We start from the raw sequence: 24,755 nt of genomic DNA, 5'->3' as shown, positions 1-24,755 counted from the left end.
TATTAAAAATATTAGTAATTGAATGGAAATTTTGGAATTTTTCACATAAAAATTATAGTACATTTTGTCAGCTAGATACTATCTGATGGATGGTCATGGTGCTCTGGTCTAAACTCTAGCCACTAGTAAAATTACGCTTCGATCGGCCTATAATTATGACCTACAGTTTTTGGTCCATTTCACCCCCTTATATTATGCAATAATCTTCCAGTATAGGCAAATAATAGGCTTCTATTATGACGTTAGACCTAACTCCATGCAAATACATTACCGGTAAATATTTCATCCAAGGATTACTTGAATGGACAGATTTAGATTCATTCGACTGGGAATTGTGCTGAAACTATATAGTGCGGAAAACCAGGAAGCACGAAATTTAAATATCCTTTTTTCAAAATTATTGTTATGTCCTAATATACTCAAATTTTTGAATTGCTATAATCAATTTTGAACGCAGTGCTCGAATTTTATTGCGATAAACTCTGATTTTCCAAAAACACAATATGAATTGTGCACTCATGGATACCGTAACATGTCCCCGTTCCACAAATCCACCGCAATTTTTTAAAAATCTCCCTTTCGTCTCGGATACATTGTCCGGATACGAATGAGAATGTTTTATTTTCCTAGGATGTTGTCTTGTTTCTGTCACAAATTTTCAAGTGAAACATGTTCAAGTGGCCGTCGGCCGGCTTCAATGGCGTTGCGTAGCATCTTAAATCTTTTGTAGGCTTTCAGCAAGTAATTTTTTGCTTTTTTGTGGGGGCCCGGAGACAAAATCGCCGCTCAATCTCAACTCCCCAACTTCACTTTTTTTGTTACAGAAACCAAAGCCAAATGCAACGCCAGTAATATGGAAATATTCTTCCACAAGACAAGAACTTCTTGAGCACGCACTCTTTTGTTGTGTTCCATTTTATCTCATCTGTTTAGTGAGGGGGTTTGGCTCGCTCGGTTCGTCCTGTTCCTTGCGTGTCTTTGCAAATTTATGCACTAAATTCTTTAGATATGACAAGGGGCTTTCTCCGTTGATGGCTTGATGCTGATGTGTTTCTCTGGCGTTCGCCGCCCCTTTTCATCTTGAAAGGCATAGAATAAGGGTTGCCCTGGTGTTGACAGAAGGGGGTAGAAAGTGCAGTGATGATGATGCTGATTTTTCTTTGCTTGGATGCTACGATGTGGGCGTGTGATATGATGTCTGTTGTCCTCTTGGTGTTTGCCTTGCCAGTTTTGTTGCACTTGGTTGGTACTCCTGCTGCCACTGAAGCTGTGTCAGTTTTGTGCTTGTTGGCAAAAACTTTCTCCTTTGCTCGAGACGACGAGGACGACAGTGCTAAAGTGTAAATGCCCAATGGCTTAGAAGGATGCTGCTGTTGTTGTTTTTGTTTTGTCTTTGTTTCTATGATGCTCTGAAAAGATTTAAAATAGATCTTTTGTTATACGACTATTTCTGTATTCTTAAAGGGAACAAGTTTTTTATTCTGAAGTCAGGTTTTTGTTCAAAAAAAGGAAACAATTTCATGTTGTAGTTGTAGCCACACAAATTGTGGAAACACAAATTTTAGTTTGTCTGGAAATTTGTTTAAAGACCAGGGATTAGAAATTAAGTTTACCTTAAATTACCAGTATTAAGTTAGTGTTTTCAGAAATGTTCATTTGCTAAAAGGGTGATGTTCCCAGTTGATTGATCTACCAAATGCTCGAAACTGTTATCAGCTGCTTCAAAAAGTTTCTCATCGAAAAATTTTTCAGGATATAGCTCTTGGAAACCTGTTGCTGATATCTTAGGCCATATGACCTGCAATATCTCGAATAAAAACCCGCTCTCTTCTATCAATTGGTATGTCAGATCTAAGAATTCCGGTAGACATATAAACTGACTTACCATTGCAGGATCAGATATCTGACCTCAAAATGTCATAACAGTAATTCTGACTACAGAAGTCTAGGAAGTATAGTCAGTATAGGAAGTAGTGTTAGAAGTCACCCGGAACGCCGACTGAAATTTTCTAACTTGCTTTATCCTCAGTTAAATGGCTAAAGATGTGGCTATATCATTTGATAAGGCAAAAACGTGCCTCCTCGAAATAACCGTCTTGGACTCTAGGTATCTTTGGACCAGATCCGTTTCAGGAAATTTGGAGTCTATCTATGGCTGTCCACCCGTCTGTCTGTCTGGTTGATGCGCACTATAACTCTCGATTTGGTTCAAACTTGGGGCATCGTAATATTATTGTCAGACTTAGATTCTGTTCGGAGATAGGCAACATCGGTCCAGCTCTTCTGTCTGCCCCACAAAAGGTAAAACATTTCAAGGTAAATAACTTATCTCATACAAAGAGAAAGGTTCGTTCGATTTTGTGCAAACTATGCAATATTTAATATTTTTACCAATGCGAGGTCAAGTGCGAAAATGGAATATCGCCTCCATCTCCTCCAATATATCCACCCATCAAATAAAAACATTTGGAATAATTATAGCCTTTATAAAATGTGGAATAAGAATCCGACCACCTTCAAATTTCAAACATCTAATTATTATACCCTCCACCATAGTATGGAGGGTATATTAAGTTTGTCATTCCGTTTGTAACACCTCGAAATATACATTTTAGACCCCATAAAGTATATATATTCTTGATCAGCATAAAATTCTTTGTCGATTTATCAATGTCCGTCCGTCTGTCCGTCTGTGGAAATCGCTCTAGCTTCCGAACGAAATGAAGTAGATGGATAAAATTTTACTTATATGTGTATTATAGCTGAACCCGGTGCGCTTCGCTACCCCTTTTGATTTTATATGCATTCAAAATTTTATTTACGAATATATGTTGGTTAAAAAAAAAACAATTTTAAAAATTAAAAAAAAAAATTATTGCACTACTTTAATGCGTAAATAACCAAAACCATTAGAAAAGCAGTAACATGACATACATACACGAAGGGTTTGTCCTTCGGATTTATTTATTTCATAGCAAATACCAAGCGTGCAGTAAACTGCAATCTTTTGAAGTTGAGTGGCATTTCTATTGCAATTAGTGAATTCGAGATAGCAACATACTTCGCCGTAATAAGCGTATTTCAAATTAATTGTTGTGTTGTTTTTTAGTGTTAGCATAAGGCCTTGTGGGTCAATGGTTCTTATTAAAATCATATCCCAATCTGACCCGATTTAAATATAATTTTAAAAAAATTACTTTTACACCAAAATCCGCCACACCTTTCATATTTCATTGAAAATGGTGCGTCAAATATGTGAAATCGGCCGAAAATATATATATGGGAGCTATATCCAAATCTTAACTAATTTCCAATTTATTTGTCACATTTATTATTGTAACCAAATTCCGCCACACATTCTGAATTTCATTGGTATCGGTCATATATATCATGTTTGGTGCATAACGTGTATGAAATCGGCCGAAATATATATATGTTAGCTATACCCAAACCTCAATTGATTTCAATATAATTTGGCAACTTTTTCTGGTGCCAGATTTTGTCTCTCTCGCTTTGGGTGCATCAAATATGTGAAATCGGCTGAGTATATATATAGGAGCTATAATCAAATCCGAGCGTATTTGAATATAATTTGTCAAATTTATTTTTGTACCAAATTTAGCAACTCATGCCGAATTTCATTGGAATCGGAAATACGTATCGTATTTTGTGCATCAAATATGTGAAATCGCGGAAAATATATATGGGAGCTATATCCGAATCTGAATCGATTTTAATATAATTTGACTAATTTTTTTTTTAATCAAAATCCCGTTACATATTCCAAATTTCTTTGGAATCGAACATACATATCGTGCATGGTGCATAAAATACATGAAATCGGTCGAAAATATATATGAGAGCTATATCCAAATCTGAACCGATTTTAATATAATTTGACAAATGTATATTTGTTTTAATTTCCGCTACACATTCCAAATTTCATTGAAATTAGAGTTTGGTGCATCAAATACATGAAATCGGTCGAAAATATATATGGGAGCTATATCCAAATCTGAACCGATTTCAATATAATTTGACAAATTTATTTTCGGATTAAATCCCGTCACGCATTCCAAATTTCATTGGAATCGAACATTCATATTGTGTTTGAGGCATCAAATGAACGAAATCGGTCGAAAATATATATGGGAGCTATATCCAAATCTGAACCGATTTCAATTTAATTTGACAAATTCATTTTGGCTCCCAATTCCGTTACTTATTTTAAATTTCATTACAATTGGAAATACATATCGTGTTTGGTCCACCAAATACATGAAATCGGCCGAAAATGTATATGGGAGCTATATCCAAATCTGAACCGATTTCAATATAATTTGACAAATTTATTTTCGGATTAAATCCCGTCACACATTCCAAATTTCATTGGAATCGAACATTCATATTGTGTTTGAGGCATCAAATGAACGAAATCGGTCGAAAATATATATGGGAGCTATATCCAAATCTGAACCGATTACAATATAATTTGGCAAACTTATTTTTGTTCCAAATTCCGTTACGTATTCCAAATTTGGAGACTGTATCTTCAACCAATCAATAGATATGTGCATATAAAATCTGAATTTTTGGGAGGTACCTCCGATTCTGATGCTATATCTCCAGTTCCAAGTGGAAATTCAGAAATGTATATAGCCTATGTTACTTTCAGGCGATGTTGCAGTATATATGGAAATTTTCAGGAAAATCTATTCAGCGGTTTTCGAGTCCATAAATTACAAACAAACAAACAAACAAACAAACAAACAAACAAACATACAAACATTTTCCTCTTTTATAGATATAGATGTCTGCAAGACTTTTGGTATTGAAAATGGACCATGTAGGTCCAAGTCTTCGTATAGCCCCCATATAACGGTACCCCCGATATTCAATATTTTGATGATTTTAGCGACATTATTTACCGGAATTGTTTCAAATTTGGTATTTGAAGTTGGTAATAGATACTACAGCATAAAACAGAAAATGGGCCATGTAGGTCCACTTCTTCGAATAACGGTACCTCCCGATATTCGATATTCTGATGATTTTAGCGACATTATTTACCGGATTTGTTTCAACTTTCGCATTTGAAGTTTGTAATAGATACTACAGCCTATGACAAAAAAATGTCTGTGCAGGTCCACGTTTTACAACTCCCATGGTTCTTCCTTATATTCGGAATTTTGATGATTTTATAAACAGTTTTTTTTTTCAAGTTTCGCCTTTGAATATTGTAATAGCTTGTGACAAAAGTTGCCTATGTAGGTCCACGTCATCATACAGACCCTAATTTATGGCTTCATTCGGTATTTTTAAGATTTTAACAGAATTTTTAAAGGATTTTATTTTTTTTTTAAATTGCCAAATTTGTACCAAATGGTGGAGGGTATTCAAAGTTCGGCCCGCCCGAACTCACAGCTTTTTTACTTATTTTTATTATACCGTCAGCCATATGGCTACAGAGGGTACATATCATTTGATATGACCACAGCTTGCCTTATCAAAATAACGGTTTTGGACCCTAGGTGCCTTTGGATCAAATCCGTTTTCAGGACATTTGAAGTCCGCCCTTTCGTCCGTCTGTCTATCTGTTTGCTGGTGTGCACGATAACTCTCGAAATAAGTATGCGATTTGGTCCAAACTTGGCACATCGTAATATTATTATCGATGTAGATCGAGTTCGGTGATGAGCAAGATCGGTCCACTCCTTCTTGTACTTACCCCACAAGGTCGAAATTTTCAAACAAAATATTTCACTTCACAGAAAGAGAAAGGATAATCCAATTTTGCTCCAACTTTGCAAATTCTTATATTTGAATCAGTGCTAGGTCAGGTGCGAAAATGGACTATATCGGTCTACTCCTTCAAGTACCTTCCCCACAAAAGGGTCAATATTTTGAATAATCTCAACTCTTATAAAATATGATGTAAGAGTCCGACTGTCTTCAAATTACACACATCTTAATAATTTTATTAACCCAAGGTCTGGTGTAAAGGTGGAATACATCGGTCCACTCCTTCTGGTACCTCCCCCACAAAGGTCAACATTTGTAATATCCATGAAGCTAACGCGAAAATAACATTCGATCCCATTCAGATTTGGCACTTGCCAAAGATCGGACCATTCCCTCTGGTAGCTCCCCCACAAAGGGTCAAAGTTTTGAATAGCCAAATCGATCATAAAATTCGAAATAAGCATCCGGTTCTCTTCAAATTTTATAGATCCCATTATTTCTACTAACAAAAGATCTTCTATGAAGATGGGATATATCGGTCCACTTCTCACTCACAAAGGGTCAAAATTTTGAATATCCATGAAGCTCATAAGATGCGAAATTAACATCCGATTCCATTTAGAGTTGGTACAACTCAATATTTCCATCAACACAAGATCTGTTATAAAAATGGTAGAGATCGGACCATTTTTTCTCATTTCAAGATTTTGAAAAACTAAACGCTCAAAGAATGCAAAATAACCATCCAAATCTCTTCAAACAACACAAATACAAAAATTTTTACTAACACAAGATCTGTTGTAAAGATGATATATATCTGCGAACTCTTCTGGTACCTCACCCACAAAGGGTCACAATTTTTAATACTTCAATACTCTGTCTTAAATTGCGAAACCAGTCACTAATTCTTTACAAATATTTCTCTCAAACAGGATGGATATGGAATTAATGATCTCGCATAAAATAGGAAACAAATTTTCGATTTTTTTTTTGTAATTTTGCCCATACCAATATTTTTATCTGTATTAGATGAAGTATGGAAATGGAATACTTCGGTCGACTATATATGGGAGCTCACGCACATTTTAACATTTTCTAAAAATTGTCACATATCTAATATAAAGTGAGTGAAGTAGTCGATATAGTCCAAATTTGGCACGTCGCAATATTTATATCAGACTTAGGTCAGGTACGAAATGGACTCTATTGGCCAACCCTTTCGGAACCTCCCCCAGGTCAGAAGCTTCAATTATCGTTACACAAGTCAATATCAGCAAAAACTCATACTTTTTAACATGTTTTGCTACAATTTTAGTAGTGATATGTTTGAAGAGAGAGCCTTAGAAAACGGGAAAGTATTTTTTTTATACTCCGTTGGTGTCTAAAGTATTTATTTTCAGTTCCACAGGATTGGCGACTTTGTTCCGAGGAGAGGTGTTTTCCAATTTATTAGGATTAAAATATATATTACAACTAAAAACGGATATTACCTATTCATGTTGGTATATTAAATAACTTTATTGCTGTGTACCCTTTCTCCTTAACCAACGCAGACTGGTGTATTTTATGATAAGGTCGCTCCAGCGATTATATAATTTAATTTTCTTTTTTATTATTTATACGTTAAACTTTGGTATGTATCTATGTGATCAATATTAATTTCGACATTATCACCGAGACCCATATTGGTTTTGAGTAGGCGTTGTTACATTTTTCCATATATTTGAGAATTATTTTATCCATTATGACCTGACATTTTTCCAGCGCCTTCTGGCATTATGAAAAATATACCTAAATGCTAATGCTTACCTTAATTATTTTAAATGATTATTTTTATTTTGTAACATATTAAGCAATTCATTCCTTGAATGTGTAATTTCCTAAGAACCCTCCGACCTCTACCCATCTACTTTAAAATCTCTCACCCTCTATGAATAATCCATGAAGAAATTTTTCTCAACAATAGAATGTGTTATTTTCGAAAAATTTGTTCTTTGGTAAATTTAAATGTTTTTTCTTTCTTTCTTTTTCCATTTTTGCTTTTTCTATTCTGCTCCTGCTTTTCCTTCGTCTCGTCGTCGTCGTTTTCGGTTCATCTTTATGAGAGTTCCAATAAAAAAGTCTATTGTTATATAAAATATGCGTGTTTGTATTTCAATGTGCACTGCATAAACTCATTAGAATTCTTTGTGTAGAAGTAACTTAACGGTATACAAATGCAAATTTCCATTCAACTGTGTCAGTAGACGAATGCTTGAACTTTTTTTCCTTCTTTGCTTTCCTCTTTTTTTCATTGTGTATGAGATTCGACAGATTCTTTGCTGTAGCTGCAAAACAAGAGAGCACAGTGTTGCAGGGAGGGTTAACAAGAGGAAATAAATTTCGGAGGTGGAAAATTATTATGGGAACAGTTCAAAAGTCAAATGCCGGCAAGACTCCAAATATTCGATTTTTCTTTACGGATTTTCGAACTGACACATAATATGCCAACTTATTGTGAAGAGATTATAACCCACAATTGAACCAACCAATTGCAATATAGAAGAAAATTTTTAAAACGAGAAAAGCTAGTCCGATCCGATCTCACGACCTTCGAAAATACGTTATCATCTTGATACTTATTTTATTAATGTCAGATCGTGTCAAACTCAGCGGAGCGAGGGAATGACTTAGTCAGTGGCAACGGAAAAAATTCCGCAGATTTATGTGTAATATGGGATGGCGACAAAGGCCTTAATGCTTTTGTTTTAAACTCTAAAAAGGGAGGACGATGAGAATTCTTTGTGTATTTCCAACAGTAGCGATCAGCAAATGTAACAAAGCTATCAGTTCGTTTTGAGTAAACATTACTCTCTATAATAGAGAGTAACATGTAGTTTTGCCCATGGAGGATACTCCAGTCTTTAGCAATCATTTGTATTACAAATACAGCCAAGTGAGCGCAGAGGTTCTATGTTATCGCTGACAATGTGAGAGCGAGGTGAGCAAATTGGTAGCTGCACTCTACCATCTCCGCCGAGGGAAGTTGTTGTCTCAGTAAAAAATTTTAATTGGCTCGATTCGGGAAGTTTTAGTAGAACGTATCAAACTTAAATTATCATATTATTATTTGTTAAATTATTCACAAAGCACTCTCAAGTTAAAATTGGTCGAAAACATTGAAGTTTTTTCATGTTGACCGATTTATTTATTGACCAGATATTGCTTCTTTCTCAGAAATATCAGCGGGACCTTATGTAGAAACTGATCTAGATCAAAATTTGTGTGTTACAGATCAATATCAAATTAAATCAGACCTCCGGTTTGATCGATTTCAAGCTTGAGTTTGAGTACTCGAAGAGAGCGAGCTTCACATGAAGTGCACTCTCTAAACTTTTGTTTTAGTTTGTAGCGCTCGCTCGTGTATATAAAGTAATAATGAGAGTCAAAATAGAGTAGGATTGTACCATAAGAGTTAAATCGAAAAAAAAAAAAATTATAATTTGTTTCTTTATGTGTGAGTGAAGTACATGTGAACAGTTTTTGATGGTATTGTCCAGACGGCCAAGAAGATGTATTATGAGGACAACAAAATCAACCACACTGTAATATGCTCTGTTGGTACTGGTTGGCGACAACGTTCTTCAACATCTTTGTTTTTGTTTCGTTTGCAGCTGAGGGTGGCGATAATACTTTGAAATAACATGGCATAAACTAAAAGAGTGTTCGTCAAGAATAGAATCTGCTCGATGTAGAGCATACTTTACTCCTTCTTGAAAATGGGTGAAGCATATTGACTCTTATTCGAGTGGCACATAAGAGCAGCAAATCCTCGATTTTTTTTCTACTCGCACAAGTACTGCCGTTCAAATTTGAACAATGATATAAATTCTCTTATCAAATTATTTTTGGAGTTAATGTTACTCAATAAAAATTTGGTAGGTGCATGTGCCGGTTTTAGGTTTATTTGTAACAAGAACCGCATACCACTGTATTACCAGCTTCTCAGATTTCCCAGATCCATCCTAAATAAGTGGTTAAAATGCTGTTTTGTAAGTTATAACTGGGGTACTTAATTATACCCTCATATCCTATACAAAATTTACTAAGCCAAAAATGTACCTCATCGAAATAACGGTTTTAAACCCTTGGTACTTTTGAACGAAATCCGTGTCAGGTCATTTGGAGTCGATCTAGGGGTGTCCAAGATAACTCTCGAAATATTTAAATTCCCCCAAAACTTGGTACTCCGTAATATTTTTATCAATCTTGGATCAAGTTCAGAGATGGGCACTCCTCCTCTAAATGGTAACTCCTTTACAATGGTTTATAGTTTCCAAGAAAATAATTTACCTCATAAAAGGAACATTCGATTTTGTTCAAACCTTGCAAATCCAAATATATGTATCAGTGCTACTTCAGGTGTGGAAGATTTTAATCGGAGCCATTTAAAGTAAAAAGATTTCCAAATGTTTGGCTCCGCCTATTGTAGTACCTGTTTGTACCTTATAGTTCCCACGCGGACTTAGAATTTACTATCCTTAGACTGTGGCACTTTGAACAGAAATTTGAGTTTCAAGAATATCGTTTCGTTCTCATAAATATGACCCCATACTCTGCTGAGAGATATACCCTCCACTATAGTATAGAGGGTATATTAAGTTTGTTATTCCGTTTGTAACACCTCGAAATATACATTTTAGACCCCACAAACATTCAATATCGATTTAAGGATGACCGTCCGTCTGTGGAAATCACTTTACCTTCCGAACTAATAGCAGTAGGTTGATAAAATTTTACTCAAATGTGTGTTTGGCCAGCAGGACTTTTGGTATTGAAAATGAGCTATATATGTCCATGTTTAGGTATAGCCCCATTTAACTGTACCTATCTCTATATTCTGTATTTTGATGATTTTAGCGACATTATTTCGTATTTGAAGTTTCTAATGGGTACTACAGTCTATGACAGAGAATTCTCTATGCACATCCAGGTCTTCGTATAGTCCCGAAATATCGGTACTTTCATATATTCGGTATTTTCCTGATTCAGCGTCAATTCACCGGAATTGTTTCATAATTCGATCTTTGTAAGAGTAATATAGCCTGTGACAGAAAATTTTCTTTGCAGGTCGTCGTCTTCGTATAGCCCTCACACTTCTGTACCTCCCTGTATTCGATATTTTGCTTATTTCAGCAACATTATTCAAATTTCGTATTTGAAGTTCCTACTACAGCCCATGACAGAAAATTGTCTATGCAGGTCCACGTCTTCGTATAGCTCCCATATAACGGTACCTCCCTATATTCGGTATTTTTACGAATTTATCGAATTGTTTCATATTTCGTATTTGAAATTTGTAATGAGTAATACAGTCTGTGACGCAAAATTTCTTTTGCAGGTCCACGTTCTTGTATAGACCCCCAAAATTACGGTAAATTCTTTTATTCGGTATTTTAAGATCTTAACAGAATTTTTAACGAATCACATATTTTATTTATTTATTTCCTTTTTTTTTAAATTAAAAAATTGTTTCCAAATGGTGGAGGGTAGTCAAAGTTAGACCCAGTAGAACTTACTCCTGTTTAACTTGTTATGTATATCATTTGTATCTTTGTTTGATTCAACACACTGTGCGAACAAAACAAAAAGCATCTAACATCCCCGGCCAAGTTCTAACTATATAGCTACTTGCTCATCCACCTTTCGGATGTGTACCCCACATATACATATGTAAATTTCTATTCAGTTAGGTTCGCTTTTTTTTCTTCATCTGGAAATTCTTTGTGTTTTTTCTGCTGGTATTTTTATATGGAATCTTATCTGAGCCGATTGTTGTATTGTAACACTTGAGTATTGGTATGTGTGTGTGTGTGCCCATGATTGGTGGGTCTATCTTTATTTGTATGGCAGTACTTGGAGTCGAATCGACCCAACTCGACTCCGACTTTGGCATGGTATATGTTTCGGTGTGCAAGTGTATGTGTGTGTGTAGTTCATGTGTGCATAAAATTGAATCTAAATTTACAACAAATTGTTCTCCGGAGACACATTATGTCGTTTTTGTTGTTGTTTTGTTTTAGTTTAGATGTGCGTTTGCCGGCTGGCTGGAATGGTAATGTAGCGAATGCAGACATTTCTTTTATTTTAATTTGACTGCGTCGGTTTTTTTTTTTTTGTTTTTTTTTCCTGTTTTGATATTTCCACAACCAAAATGATTATTTTTTATTTGTTTATGAATAGAATATAAAATTGAGGTCTGCAATATTAGACAACCCATTCCCCACTACGCCGACAATATTGCCGGTTTCATAATTTTGTATTGTTAGTAGCATTTGTGCGGTAATGGTTCGATTTTGGTTGGTTTTGGTTGTGTGGCAAATTAGTTAATTTTATGAGAGCATTTTTTTTATTGATTTATATTATTATTGGACTTTCCCTTCTAAAACCTTCAAGAGTTTTTTTTTTAAATATGTTTACTCATGTGAACATAATGCATATTTCTAGATGGATTTCTAAATTTGTATAAATCCCGGTTTTCATCCATTTTATTGTGGAAATTTCAATGGATTTTCCAATGGATTTTAATGTGGCAACAAAACTTGCATGCATTGCAGAAATGCGAAATGTATTCATGAATTTGTTAGGTTTCTTTTAGCAGAGCAGCGAGGAGAGCAAAAAAAAAAAAAAAACATTTTGATAAAATTATTCTTGTAAATATATTTAATTAAAGTGCTTATTATCTTGCACTGCATTTTAATGAGTTTATCGTCATGACTCCAATGCCATACAGCAACGGCATACATCAGGACGTGGCTGTTTTAACTTCATTGACTGTTGTGTTATGAATCTACGTATGTGTGTATGGGTGTATGCCACACCATACACCCATTTCTTTTTGATTTTAAAATCAATTGCCCAACAAAGACATCGTCTGCAATTTATAATTCTTACAAAATGCCATTATTCCCCCAAAACTGTTTGCTGGGTTACATTTGCATTAATTCAGTCAAAATGCCAAGAAGGTGTGCGAGTGTGCGTGTGAAAGATAAATCCACACCAAAAAAAAATCGCAAAAATAAAAATAATACCATTTATTGAAAATGTGCGGAGAATGAGTGGCGAAGCCACACCGAGAATGGCACAAATCCTTGGAAATGGCAAAATCATAGCATGAATGGCGAAATGGAGTTGTCTAACAAGGCTGAGTCATGAGTAGCATTCTCATCGGCAGCATCATCTTCATTTCGGGTATCTTTCTCTACTTAAGTCGAGACTTAACTCTCATTGCTACTAAAGTGTAATTAACGACGATTCTGTTGCAATTGTGGCAATTGTTTTGGTTTTAATTCCCACCACTGGGGCGCAGAAAGAATAGGAGTGTTGCCACTGCATTTTTTTGGTGGAAAATGGACGGAATGTACCAAGTATGGGATATATTTGGGAGATTTTGTGAATGGATTTTTCGAAAAGAATTTTATATATGAAATATATACTTCCATTTCATTCTTAAGAAAATTGAGAATTGAGATGTTGAATCCCTTTAGTAAAAATGGCAAATTTTTGGAAAAAGGCATAAAATATCTATTCAACGACCTTACAAAGCGGATACTCTATAAAACGTAAGTTATATTGACGTACTTTGGTAAGGGCAATCTCTTCTTTCTTGGAGCTCTTAATGCCAAAATTTTTTTTTGTCGTGGCCTTTGAAAGTGGTTGGATCCTCAGTAATCAGGTACGTGTTTGGTCTCATGAATGTGTTTGGGGCAAGTGAATGTAATTTTTGCACTTAAGATGATCCAAAAACAAGTAAAAAAATAGCTATAGCCAATAGCCAAAAAAAGATTGAAAAATGGGACTATAGGCAAAGACATAGAAGTGTAAAGATAGGACAAGACAAAAATAAAATATGGCCACCCTATGAAAATGCCTCTGTTGTTAACTGATTTAAACCGCTAAGGCAATATGCAAATTTTTGGAAAGGTCTATGGAATAGAATTTTGAAACCAAAATTTCGAATTTTTCAAATTTTTATTTGTTATTCGTTTTTGTAATTGTGGTTTTTATATTAACATGTCTCTGTCATATGCTGTTACTCTATGTATTGTAGACACAAACCATTTGCTCAAAATGTATTTTGTCTAGTCTTTACCATTTTTGGTCTTTGCTATAGGGTAAGTGAGCCTAAGTTCGGCATGTCCCAGTAGTCGGCAGTTTTGAAATTTAAATTTAAATAACTAAGAATAGAATTGATCAAATAATGAAATAATTGCAGAAACAAAACGTCAACAGTGTTCTCTACTCTCTTTCTGTAAAAAAAAACAATGAGCTCCGATCATTTATTACAAGAGAATAACGGTTTTCGTCAGTTTCCGTCATATAAAACTGTACCTTGTACTGAAATAATTCCAGTGAAAATTTGAGCTAAAAAAATACCGATTATAGTGAGGTACCGTTTTCTGTCATTGGATGTGATATCAGATTCGAACTCCAAATACCGAATTTGGTGCAACTCCGGTGAAAAGTTTGACATAAATCAATTAAATGCCGAATGTAGAAGGTAGAGTGTTTAAAATGATTATTTCGATGAATTACGAACATAATGATAAACTTAATATGTATATGTGGCTAAGGGTATACAAAGGGGTGGGGATCCTGTAAGTTATGGTGCCTCGACTATCGAAAGACCCTTCTGTTGACCCAGTATTTGGCCTTTTAGTGGCCTAAGAACGAGGATCATATTAAGGCTAGTGAGAAAAAAGGTGTTGAATGGAGCTAAATTCGACTTCTGCTTAAAAAAAGCAACATAAATAAATTACAAGAGGGTATACTCCCCTTTTTTTGAACATAGACAGGAAGTAAGTGCTTGAAATGGAAGGAGTTGAACTTGCAGATTTCAGATGGGTAGTTGTGCACTCAGCCACAGTTACGAATAATAATTTTGGTGTTGTCTTATTTGTTGTTAGTTTCCTATGCTGAGATATAAACCCGTCACTTTATTTCTTTATTCTGTGTTACCATTAATCATTACTTGGTAAGGTGAAGTATTTTTTTTCTAGAAAATGTTATGGAACTAGCTCTATATTTAGTAACTTACGAGGAATGCAGAATTTTTAGTAATGCAGGGGATATGTAGTTGTCAACACTTGTAGTGCTAGACGTGGCACATACACGTAGTACATACACCTACAAAATTTGTATAAGTTTTTTTTTCTACTACCTCACATTTTAGGTGGTCTCTGATATCTTTTTTTCTTTTTTTTTTTTGAAGTATGGCCTTCCTGATATTTCTCACGGATATCCTAGGTCCATCTCCTCCCCTTCTCTACCTCTCATAGGAGTCTCACACCACATATTATATTTGTGTACCTCTCATTTGCCCGATGCCAACCCTTTGACATTGGAAGTCAATTTATCTATGACCTTGTGGCGGCTTGAAATTAATTCATTAATATCATTAATTTTTACATTATATATTTAATGTTTATTTCATCAACTTAGTTTTGATTTTGTAATTTTCTATTTTCATCACGTTAACCATGATTTTTAATTTGTGTATTTTCTGACAATAATCGAACGGAATAATAGATAACCATATTGTGCCAAATATCAATTCTTCAGTTCTTTCAAAAAATAATTTTCAATTTTAATTGGCTTCCGAAAAATAACCAGCAAACTTTTTTAGGGCAACCTTTTCATCTCAAATTGTTTTTTTAATTTTGTGCAGTTTTTCAGAGTTTTTCTCTCTTTTCCCTTTGGTCTTCTGAAAACGGTTAAACGGTTATCTACGGTAAAATAACTTTTGGTAGAGAGAAGAATAAACTGTATGGCAACACCCATCAACTGCAATAATGCAAACATAATAAAAACCTCACCATCATATATGTGTGCATATGTATGAGTGTGCATGTAGCTATGTATAAGTTTGGTAAAATCTCAGCTATATTTTCCGTTTGTTATAAGATGTGGAATGTTACTACTTGCCACTGCCAGAGCCCACCAACCACTTGCAACATTCCCAATCTTTTCTGCTGCTTATTTTGGCGCCTGTTGGGGCTGCATGCTTTTCATTCAGACTGCAAGTATTTGGGTGTGTTTGAGTGTACGAGCCCAGATATTCGTTTTAAACATTTACTGGCTTTGAATGCAGAATATTTTCAAATGTGTTTTTTTTTTATTTTTGTTTTTTCTGTTTCGTTTTGTCTGTTTTAATCTGAAAATAAATGCTAGAAGACAGTAATGAGTGTTGTTGTGTGAAAATGGAGAGTTTTGTTTTTAGAGATTTAATTACGGGAAAAGACATTTGCAAGGGATTTCGGCGTATGTAGAAGAAATACAAAATTAAGGCCCTTTTTCGTATTTGAAATTAGTTAAAGTTGAGTCTAAACGCTTTATAACTAGGAAGCTAAGCTTTGTCGCAAAACCGTTTTATACCCTCCACATACATAGTATGCAGGGTATATTAAGTTTGTCATTCCATTTGTAACTTAGTGAAATAATCATTTTCAAGACACTCATAGTCGTATACACTTCTAAGTCGATTTACCCATGTGCGTCCTTCTATTTTGATGATTGCAGCCTAATTTTTACATCATTTTTTTGAAATTCGGATTGGAAGTACCTAATAACAAAGGTAACGCATACCCCTTGAATACTGGAATTTCGGCATTTACAGACATTCGGCATTTGTAAAATGGAGAAGAAAGCGACATACATAACGATCTTCATAGAATCAATTTCTGAGTTGATTTAACCATGTGTTCTTGTGAACAAAATGCAGGTCGCATTTATTATCCGATTGAGATGAAATTTTCCAAACAATATTTGTTTAGTCCAAGGACGAACCCTATTGGAAATTAGTGAGAATTGGTTCAGATTTCAAGCTCCCATATATATCTTCAGCCGATTTCGTTTTAATTGTGCCCCAAAAGGCTAATATCAGTCGAAATGATATAAATTTTGATACATAAATCGGTTCAGATATAGCTATAGCGCCAAATATACAAGGTGAGAGAAAAAAACTGCAACAAAGTCAAGCGCCATAATTTTTAATTTTTTTTTAATTTTATTGAATGAAAGCAAAAAAATGTCGAAAATAGCATCAAATTTTAGAATGAGTTTAGATTTGTTCGAATTGGTCACCTTTAGAACGAATTATGACCTTCAAATGACCAATGAAACGGTCACACGCAATCCCGAATGTTACTCAGCGATATTTTGGCCCATTCCCGGCGAAGCGCTTGCTTGAGGTGATCGACACTTTGGTATTTTTTAGTGCCAACCTTGCTTTCAAAAATAGCCCAGACACAATAGTCCAACGGATTGGTATCCGAAGATTTTGGTGGCCATTGTGCGATGGAGATAAAGCGAGGAACCTCATTTTGTAACCATTCGTGGGTGGCGCGTGCTGAGTGCAATGGTGCGAGTCCTGTTGGAATGTCCAAGGTCTGCTGCCAAAATGTTTGCGTGCCCAATACTTTAATACTCCCTGCAGAATATTTTCGCGATAATATTCTGCATTTATTATGATACCACGGTCGATTAATACGAGCGGAGAGCGACCATCGGCTGTTATGGCGGCCACACCATCACAATGGCCAGCGCTTGAGTACTGGTGGTCAACCGAAGGTGCACATTTCAGCATTTCACCATCATTTTGTTTGTTTACAAACTGCTGGACAACGAATGTTTTCTCATCGGAGAAAGCAAAATTCGGCAGTACACCACTTTCGGCTAAGTGAAGCAATTCTTTAGCTCTTTTGAGTCTATTTTCTTTATGTTGCGGTGTAAGTTCTTGCACTTTTTGGAATTTCAATTCCTTCACGAATAATTTTTTTCTAGAAAATTCTCATCAGAATGCTTTTGTACGCTTGTAAACGATATAATGAGCTGTCACTGGAATAATTTTATCTGCTGTTGGACGAGTGGCTTAGAAATGACAGCAGTCTGAAATTGGTTGCAGTTTTGTCATCTCACCCTGTATATATTTTATCCGTTTTGAGGTTTAAAGTCCCTCACACGCGTAGATATATTATTATAATAGATATCTTATTAAGCTCGGAAATACCTTTCCCAAATTTTATCGAGGTAAAGATTTGGATATAGCTACCATATGTATCTTCAACTGATTTCGGGTTAATTGTGCTTCAAATGGCCAATATCTGTCAAGAAGTCCTGAATTTTAGTACATCCGACCGAATTCAGTGTAGGAGCAAGTACATGAAATTTGGAGGAAATCGGTTTAGATGTTTCTATGTCTCCCATATATATGTTTCATCCAATTTGGTGTTTAAGTCTATCACAGTCGTAGGGTGTAGGGTATCATATAGTCTGCCCCGCCCGACTTTTGACTTTTCCTTACTGGTTCTTTCTTTATTACAGTCTTGGGGACTGGGGCCCACTGCTACAATTCCTAGTTCTATCTCTTCTCATAGTACCGATTCCAGAACTCTTAAATGCTTTCAAAACGACAACCCTATTACCATCTGAATGTGTTTGGGAATATATGTCTGTCTGCTGAAACATCTTTGAACATGCATCCATTTATGAATTCATTGTCGAAAAGAACAACTCTGACTGCAATACGAAATTTTGTCTCTCTCTCTCTCTCTCTCTCCCTCTCTGTTGTTTATAAGTGCAAGTTGGTAAAGGATAATTTAAAAATGCTAGCATACAGTGTTTTTCAATTGCGAAGAAGAACCTCATTGCGTTCCGACTCTATCCCACTGTCCATGACAATGTGCTTCGCATATGGTTTTCTTATTCCAATTGCAGCATGAGTTGCTCATGCATTTGTTATTGTTAATGTTCCAACTGAGATTTCCAAAAAGAAATTTGATTTTAATACAGCTCCGAAAGTGATTTTGATTTTCTTTTTTCTTCTCATTCGACTCGATGTTCTTTATTTTATTTTGAATATTGTAAAAATATATACATAGCTGTCTAGTTGTGGTACTCTACAGAAAGGAGAGCTGACAGGTTGATAATACAGATGATATGGGCAGGTTGCGATTAACAAATTAATAGAGAAGGCAACCAACTTCAGACAGCTGTCATTTCTAAGCCACTCGTCCCACAGCTGTAAAAATTATTTCAGTGACAGCTCATTACAAAAGCATTTTGGTGAGAATTTTCCAGAAAAAAAAATATTCGTGATGGAGTTCAAGCGTGATAGTGAGATTTCTTTATATTTGGCTGGAAAACCACACGTGGCTATCATTAGAGCACTCCAGCAATGTTCTATTCGGCAAATATTAAAAAATGAGCTCGGGGTAAAGCCATTGAAACTCAAAAAAGTGCATGAACTTACACCGCTATAGACAGAAAATAGATTCAAAAGAATTGCTAAAGAATTGCTTCGCATGGCCGAAGGTGGTGAACTGCCGAATTTGGTTTTCTCCGATGAGAAAATATTCGTTGTTAAGCAGTTTGTAAACTAACAAAATCATCGTGTCAGCTGAAATGTGCACCTTCGGTTGGCCACCAGAACTCTAGCGCCGGCCATGATGATGGTGTGGGCCGACATAACAGCCGATGTTCACTATCCGCTCGTATTAATCGACCGTGGCATCAGAATAAATGCCGAATATTATCGGGAAAGTATTCTGGAGGGTGTATTAAAGCCTTGTGCACATAAACATTTTGGCTGAAGACTTTGCACATTCCAACAGGACTTAGCAACATCGCACTCAGCACGCGCCACTCAAGAATGGTTACAAAATGAGGTTCCTCGCTTCATATCCAGCTCACAATGACCCCAAAAATCTTCGGATACTACTATTGTGTCTGGAGTATTTGGAAAGCAAGGTTGGCACTAAAAAATACCAAGGTGTGACGGTTTCATTGGCCGTTTGAAGGCCATAATTCGTGCCAAAGGTGAACAATTCGAACAAATCTAAACTAATTCTAAAATTTGATGCTATTTCCGATTTTTTTGATTTTGTTGTTGTTTTTTATCTCACCCTGTATATGATAAAATGTCTTGATTTAAGGGAATGTCTTCATAAAAATTCTTGATTCAAGGGAATGACTTCAGAAATTGGAACAATAAATTAAGAAATGAAAGCCGACTGGGCTGAACTTTTAATATCCTCCATTATGAAGTAAAGAAAAAAGTATCGAGATTAGGTATTTGAACGAGTTCCATTTAAGTCTGCAAATTCCAGTGGCGCAGTATGCTATACCAAATCGTGAACCAGATTTCAAATTTGAAGAAATTTCATTTGAAAAATGGGGTTAAACTATTGTATGTATATGGAGGCTCTAGGAAACCTGTGTTCGTAAATAGGCCATACGAATTTGACAAAATGCCTGTATGTCGAAAATCTCAATTATTTTAAATCTGACATTGTTATAGGAGATAGATACCCGGACATCGTTGAATTGACTTTGAGAATCGATAATATTTTTATTATTTATTATATGCGTGTAGTATTTAACATTTTCAAGTAGAACCAGCTCCATTCGACTTCCACCGCCACAAGTCCGCACATTCTGCCGTCTCAAACTATTTGGCATTTTATTTGCCATTTTGTCTGTTTGCAAGAACGCTTCCACAAGTATCTGCCTGTTGTATCCAACAGTAAAAATAAAAAACAATATGCACAAGGATTTTTGAGAGTGTGAATGTTTTCTTGAACACCCATAAGTGCAAGACAGCATACGTATGTGTGTATGTATGCAATTATTTGAGTGTGTTTGTTTGCGAGTGCATTTTACACAAAATGTGCACAACTATTTAGGAATGAAGAAAATTTTGTGGAAAAACTAAATAGATTTTTATCTTCTTCGAAATTGCTTTACATAAAAATAATAATAAAATGTAATGAACGAATCAACTGAGGACCAAAGGCGGGAGGTTTGAGCCAGCAAGAGGGAGGGAAGGGAAGAGAGACAGAGATTCATGAAAATCACAACAAAATTCAAATCGCAAACAAAAGCCCCAGACTATTGTGAAAGATTCTCTCTATACGTAAGGAATTGAAGGCAAACAGATAGCAATGCCAAACAGGAAACTTTAAATTAAAGATATTTTTTTCTGAACAACACAGTTCGTTTCCTTAATAATTTCTTCTATTAGAATAAATGAAAATATATGGATATCATTTCAGAACGAAATAGTGGCATAAATAATACGACAATAAAAAATACTAAAAGTTGTAGTACTTAGTACAATCGTTTTTTTCATAAGCTGTGTGTGTTAACGCTTGAAACCGTAGGCATCTATTGGAATTAAATTTTCCGGTTTGTTTTCGTGTTAAACGGCCGAACACTTTTCATTTTGCAATAGCTTTCCAACTGTTGCATATAAACTTACTTACGCATATATCTATGCATTAAGAAATAAAGTATACATAGAACAGTGTTGGCATTTTGTTCGAGATACTCAAGTATTTTATTGCTGCTAAATAGTCTTAAGCCCATACACATTTTATAAAAACAACGTTTGTTTGTTAGTAGAGATAGATTGTAATGTTTACCATGGAGTAAGGCAGCAATGCCTAGGTTTCGAAAAGTGCCACCCATGCTCATCAGTTCCCTTGGTGTTTGTTAAGGGAGAATATTCTCTTTATCATGTTTCTCAACTAACAAACAAACGTAGTTTTTATAAAAATAATAATACAGGGTGAAATAAAAAACTGCAACAACGTCAAACGCCATAAGTTTTAATTTTTGAAAATGAAAGCAAAAAATGTCGGAAATAGCATCAAATTTTAGAATAAGTTTATATTTGTTCGAATTGGTCACCTATGGCATGAATTATGGCCCTCAAATGACCAATGAAACTGTCACACGCTGTCCGAACGTTGCTCTGCGGTATTTTGGTCCATTCCCGGCGAAGCGCTTGCTTGAGGTGATCGACTCTTTGGTATTCTTTAGTGCCAACCTTGCTTTCCAAAACACTCCAGACACAATTGTCTAACGGATTTAGGAGATTTAGGTGGCCAATGTGCGCTGGAAATGAAGCGAAGAACCTCATTTTGTAACCATTCTTGGGTGGCCCGTGCTGAGTGCGATGTTGCTGAGTCCTTTTGGAATGTCCAAGGTCTGCGGCCAAAATGTTTGCGTGTCCAAGGCTTTAATGCACCCTCAAAAATATTTTCGCGATAATATTCGGCATTTATTCTGATTCCACGGTCGATTAATACGAGCGGAGAGGGACCATCGGCCATTATGACAGCCCACACCATCACCATGGCCGGCACGAGACTTCTGGAGGCCAACCGAAGGTGCACATTTGGCAAGTAAACACGATCATTTTGTTTGTTTACAAACAACAAATGTTTTCTCTTCGGAGAAAACCAAATTCGGCAGTTCCCACTGTCTGCCAAGCGAAGCAACTCTTTAGTTCTTTTGAGTCTATGTTCTTCCTCTTGCGGTGTAGTTTCTTACACTTTTTGGAATTTCAATGGCTTTACCCCGAGCTCATTTTGCAATATTTGCCGAATGGAATATTGTTCAGCTCACGAGCCATTTTTCGCGGATTTCGATCAAGTCGCTTCTTTTCTTTTCGAACCATTTCTGCTGATGTTGCTGTTTTTTTCCATCCACTTCCTTGACCTCCGGCTACGCTACCAGTATCACGGTAACGAGTGATGGTACGAGACACAAAAGATTTATTCACATTTAAATGCTGGAGTGCTCTAACGATAGCCACTTGTGTTTTCCAGCCAAATATAAAGAAATCACGCTATCACGCTTGATTTCCATCACGAATAACTTTTTTTTTTCTAGAAAATTCTCACCAAAATGTACGCTTGTAAACAATATAATGAGCTGTCACTGGAGTTATTTTAACACTTGTCGGACCAGTGGCTTAGAATTTACAGCAGTTGGAAATTTGTTTCAGTTTTTTTCAACTAACTCTGTAATGGCATATTAGCACCTTTGAAGTGGTGGCGCAAATAATAGAGAGAATATATGAAGCTATCAATTTCTCAAAAAAATTAGGTTTTGGAGTCAATGTTGTTCAAAAAGAAGGACTTACGAGTTGGAGTTTTATAAAAAATGGCTCCACTCCTCAACACAGATACACACAGATTTTAACCTCCTCAAAATAATCTTATCCGACCCTCATGATGGGAGAAATAAAAAAACGTTGGCCAGTCTAATTTAGCACTTTTCAAATGTTTATCGTAAAATATAGGGTTCACAATCTAAGGTTTTTTTTTTCAAGTAGTACCTATTAGTAGCAGTTAGCTCATTTGAAGATAAGTAGTTTTATGCTTTCACTAAACAATATGGTATGTACGCTTGAATAATGCTGGGAAATATTATGACATTACTTTAAAAATCATGGTTATGTTGCAGACAAATTGCAACGCATACATTGAGAAGCCAATGCACCCAACACGAGTCACTGTTTGGTGCGAATTTAGGGCCAGAAGCATAATTTGACATTTTTCTTCGAAAATGATCAATGTTTTTCGGACACTATATATAGTTTTTTTTTATTTCCCAATGTAAAAATTATTGATTAATTCAATAGATAAAATATTTTTTTTTTCCAAAATCACTTTTAAATATTGGTCTTTTGCAATTTTTTGAAATCACCAGTAGCTGATATAACTTCTAAACAAGTTGATACAATATACTCGAATCTCAGTCCTTGCTACTACTGGGGACTCCTCCATAATGTTAACATTTTTTTCTATGAAACTTATATCATCCGCAAAGTTCATCAAAGTTCAAGTGAAATTGTCTGCCATTTAGCAATACAACTGTGACTGGTATAAATGAACTCGTATTTAAACAATTGGAACCCAAACAGAAATTAACAAACGGCAATAATCCCCCCACCCAGTTGGCTGTCAGCCCTTCACAACTTGGCTGATGTTGTGGCAATGTTCCTCGCTGTCAGTGTCATTTGCAATAATTTTCCCAACTGCAATTAACGTTTTGCTCCCGTCATTTAGTTAATCTCTGTTTATATACATTTTAAACTCTTTTCCATGGCTTTTTAGCCATGTCCCCCTCTCCTCTCGTTGTATTTTTAATATTTACATAATAAATAATAATATTGACATTACACTCGAATACTTTGTGTTCGCTAACGAAACTAACTTTGGACGTTTGTTTTTTTATGAAATAATGTTTCTTTCTTTTTCTCTCCGTTTTTTATCGTTTCAGAGGATTCGGCTTCATAACATTCAGTGATCCAGCGAGTGTAGATAAAGTTTTAGCTCAAGGTACACACGAAATAGATGGTAAAAAGGTAAAGACAACAACTCTTTCAAATATGCATAATATGCACTTTTCGTTTTCCATCACCCAAACCTAACCTAACCTAACCCAACCCTACCTTAGCCCATCACACATTACATCACTTCATGTTATCTATTTTCATTTCGTTTCAATGTTTTTGTAATTTTAAGCAGTAGAGACAAGTGGTTTTTTTTTTTTTTTTTTTTTTTTTTTGTACTGTTGGTCTCCAGTCTCACTTGCTTTTTGTTCCGCTAAATGCTATGAAAATATTTGCTAATGAAAAGGAAACGAGAAATGTTAAAACTCACGTATGTGGCAAATGTCAGAGATAGCCTTCCCAAAAGGATGGCCTTTCTGCTCTGGAGCAAAGGCAGCTCGCTTAACCATCGACATTGCATACATCATCGCATCGTTGTCACAAAGGATTTTTGGCTGAGGTTCCCCCCAAAAAAAATTCAACAAAAATTATGAAACTACCTGGCTGATATTGAATTTTCTCGTCAACTCATGTCCCGTTGCTGATTGACAAGTTTTAATGTTTTAATTTCTATGTCGTTTGCTCAAAGACAAAGGAGTTTTTGTCCGCCTGCCGAGTTTCGTTTTGTTGCTGTTGCTGTTCATTTCTAACCTTTTAGTATTTTGGGGAGTTGGTTGGTTGGTTGGTGGGCTGTCAGGTGGAAAGGCTTCAGAAAATTGTTTGTAAACAATTTTAATTACGACACTTTATGTTGGCAACAAAAGCTTCCAACCAGAAGAAAAACAAACACGAAAGAATTTTGAAAAAAGGAAATACCTCCATGGGTAGCCGAGAAAGGTTTTGGCGAAGAAAA

At 35.5% G+C, this 24,755-nt stretch overlaps 1 protein-coding gene across 6 annotated transcripts in view; it reads left to right on the top strand.

The window, feature by feature from the left end:
• The window catches only part of LOC101897588 (RNA-binding protein Musashi homolog Rbp6), an 824,018-nt gene that overhangs the window by 254,382 nt on the left and 544,881 nt on the right, over positions 1-24,755 (top strand). For all 6 annotated transcript variants that reach the window (XM_059119712.1, XM_059119713.1, XM_059119711.1 and 3 more), the window contains exon 5: positions 23,851-23,935. In XM_059119712.1, the coding sequence (XP_058975695.1) occupies positions 23,851-23,935 (85 nt within the window). The remainder of the gene's footprint in view (positions 1-23,850; positions 23,936-24,755) is intronic.

This window comes from Musca domestica, unplaced genomic scaffold (genome assembly GCF_030504385.1).
Source record: "Musca domestica strain aabys unplaced genomic scaffold, Musca_domestica.polishedcontigs.V.1.1 15, whole genome shotgun sequence".
NCBI classification, from domain to species: domain Eukaryota; kingdom Metazoa; phylum Arthropoda; class Insecta; order Diptera; family Muscidae; genus Musca; species Musca domestica.
Note: the sequence above shows the minus strand (reverse complement) of the source record. Positions and strands in the feature narration are given on the sequence as shown.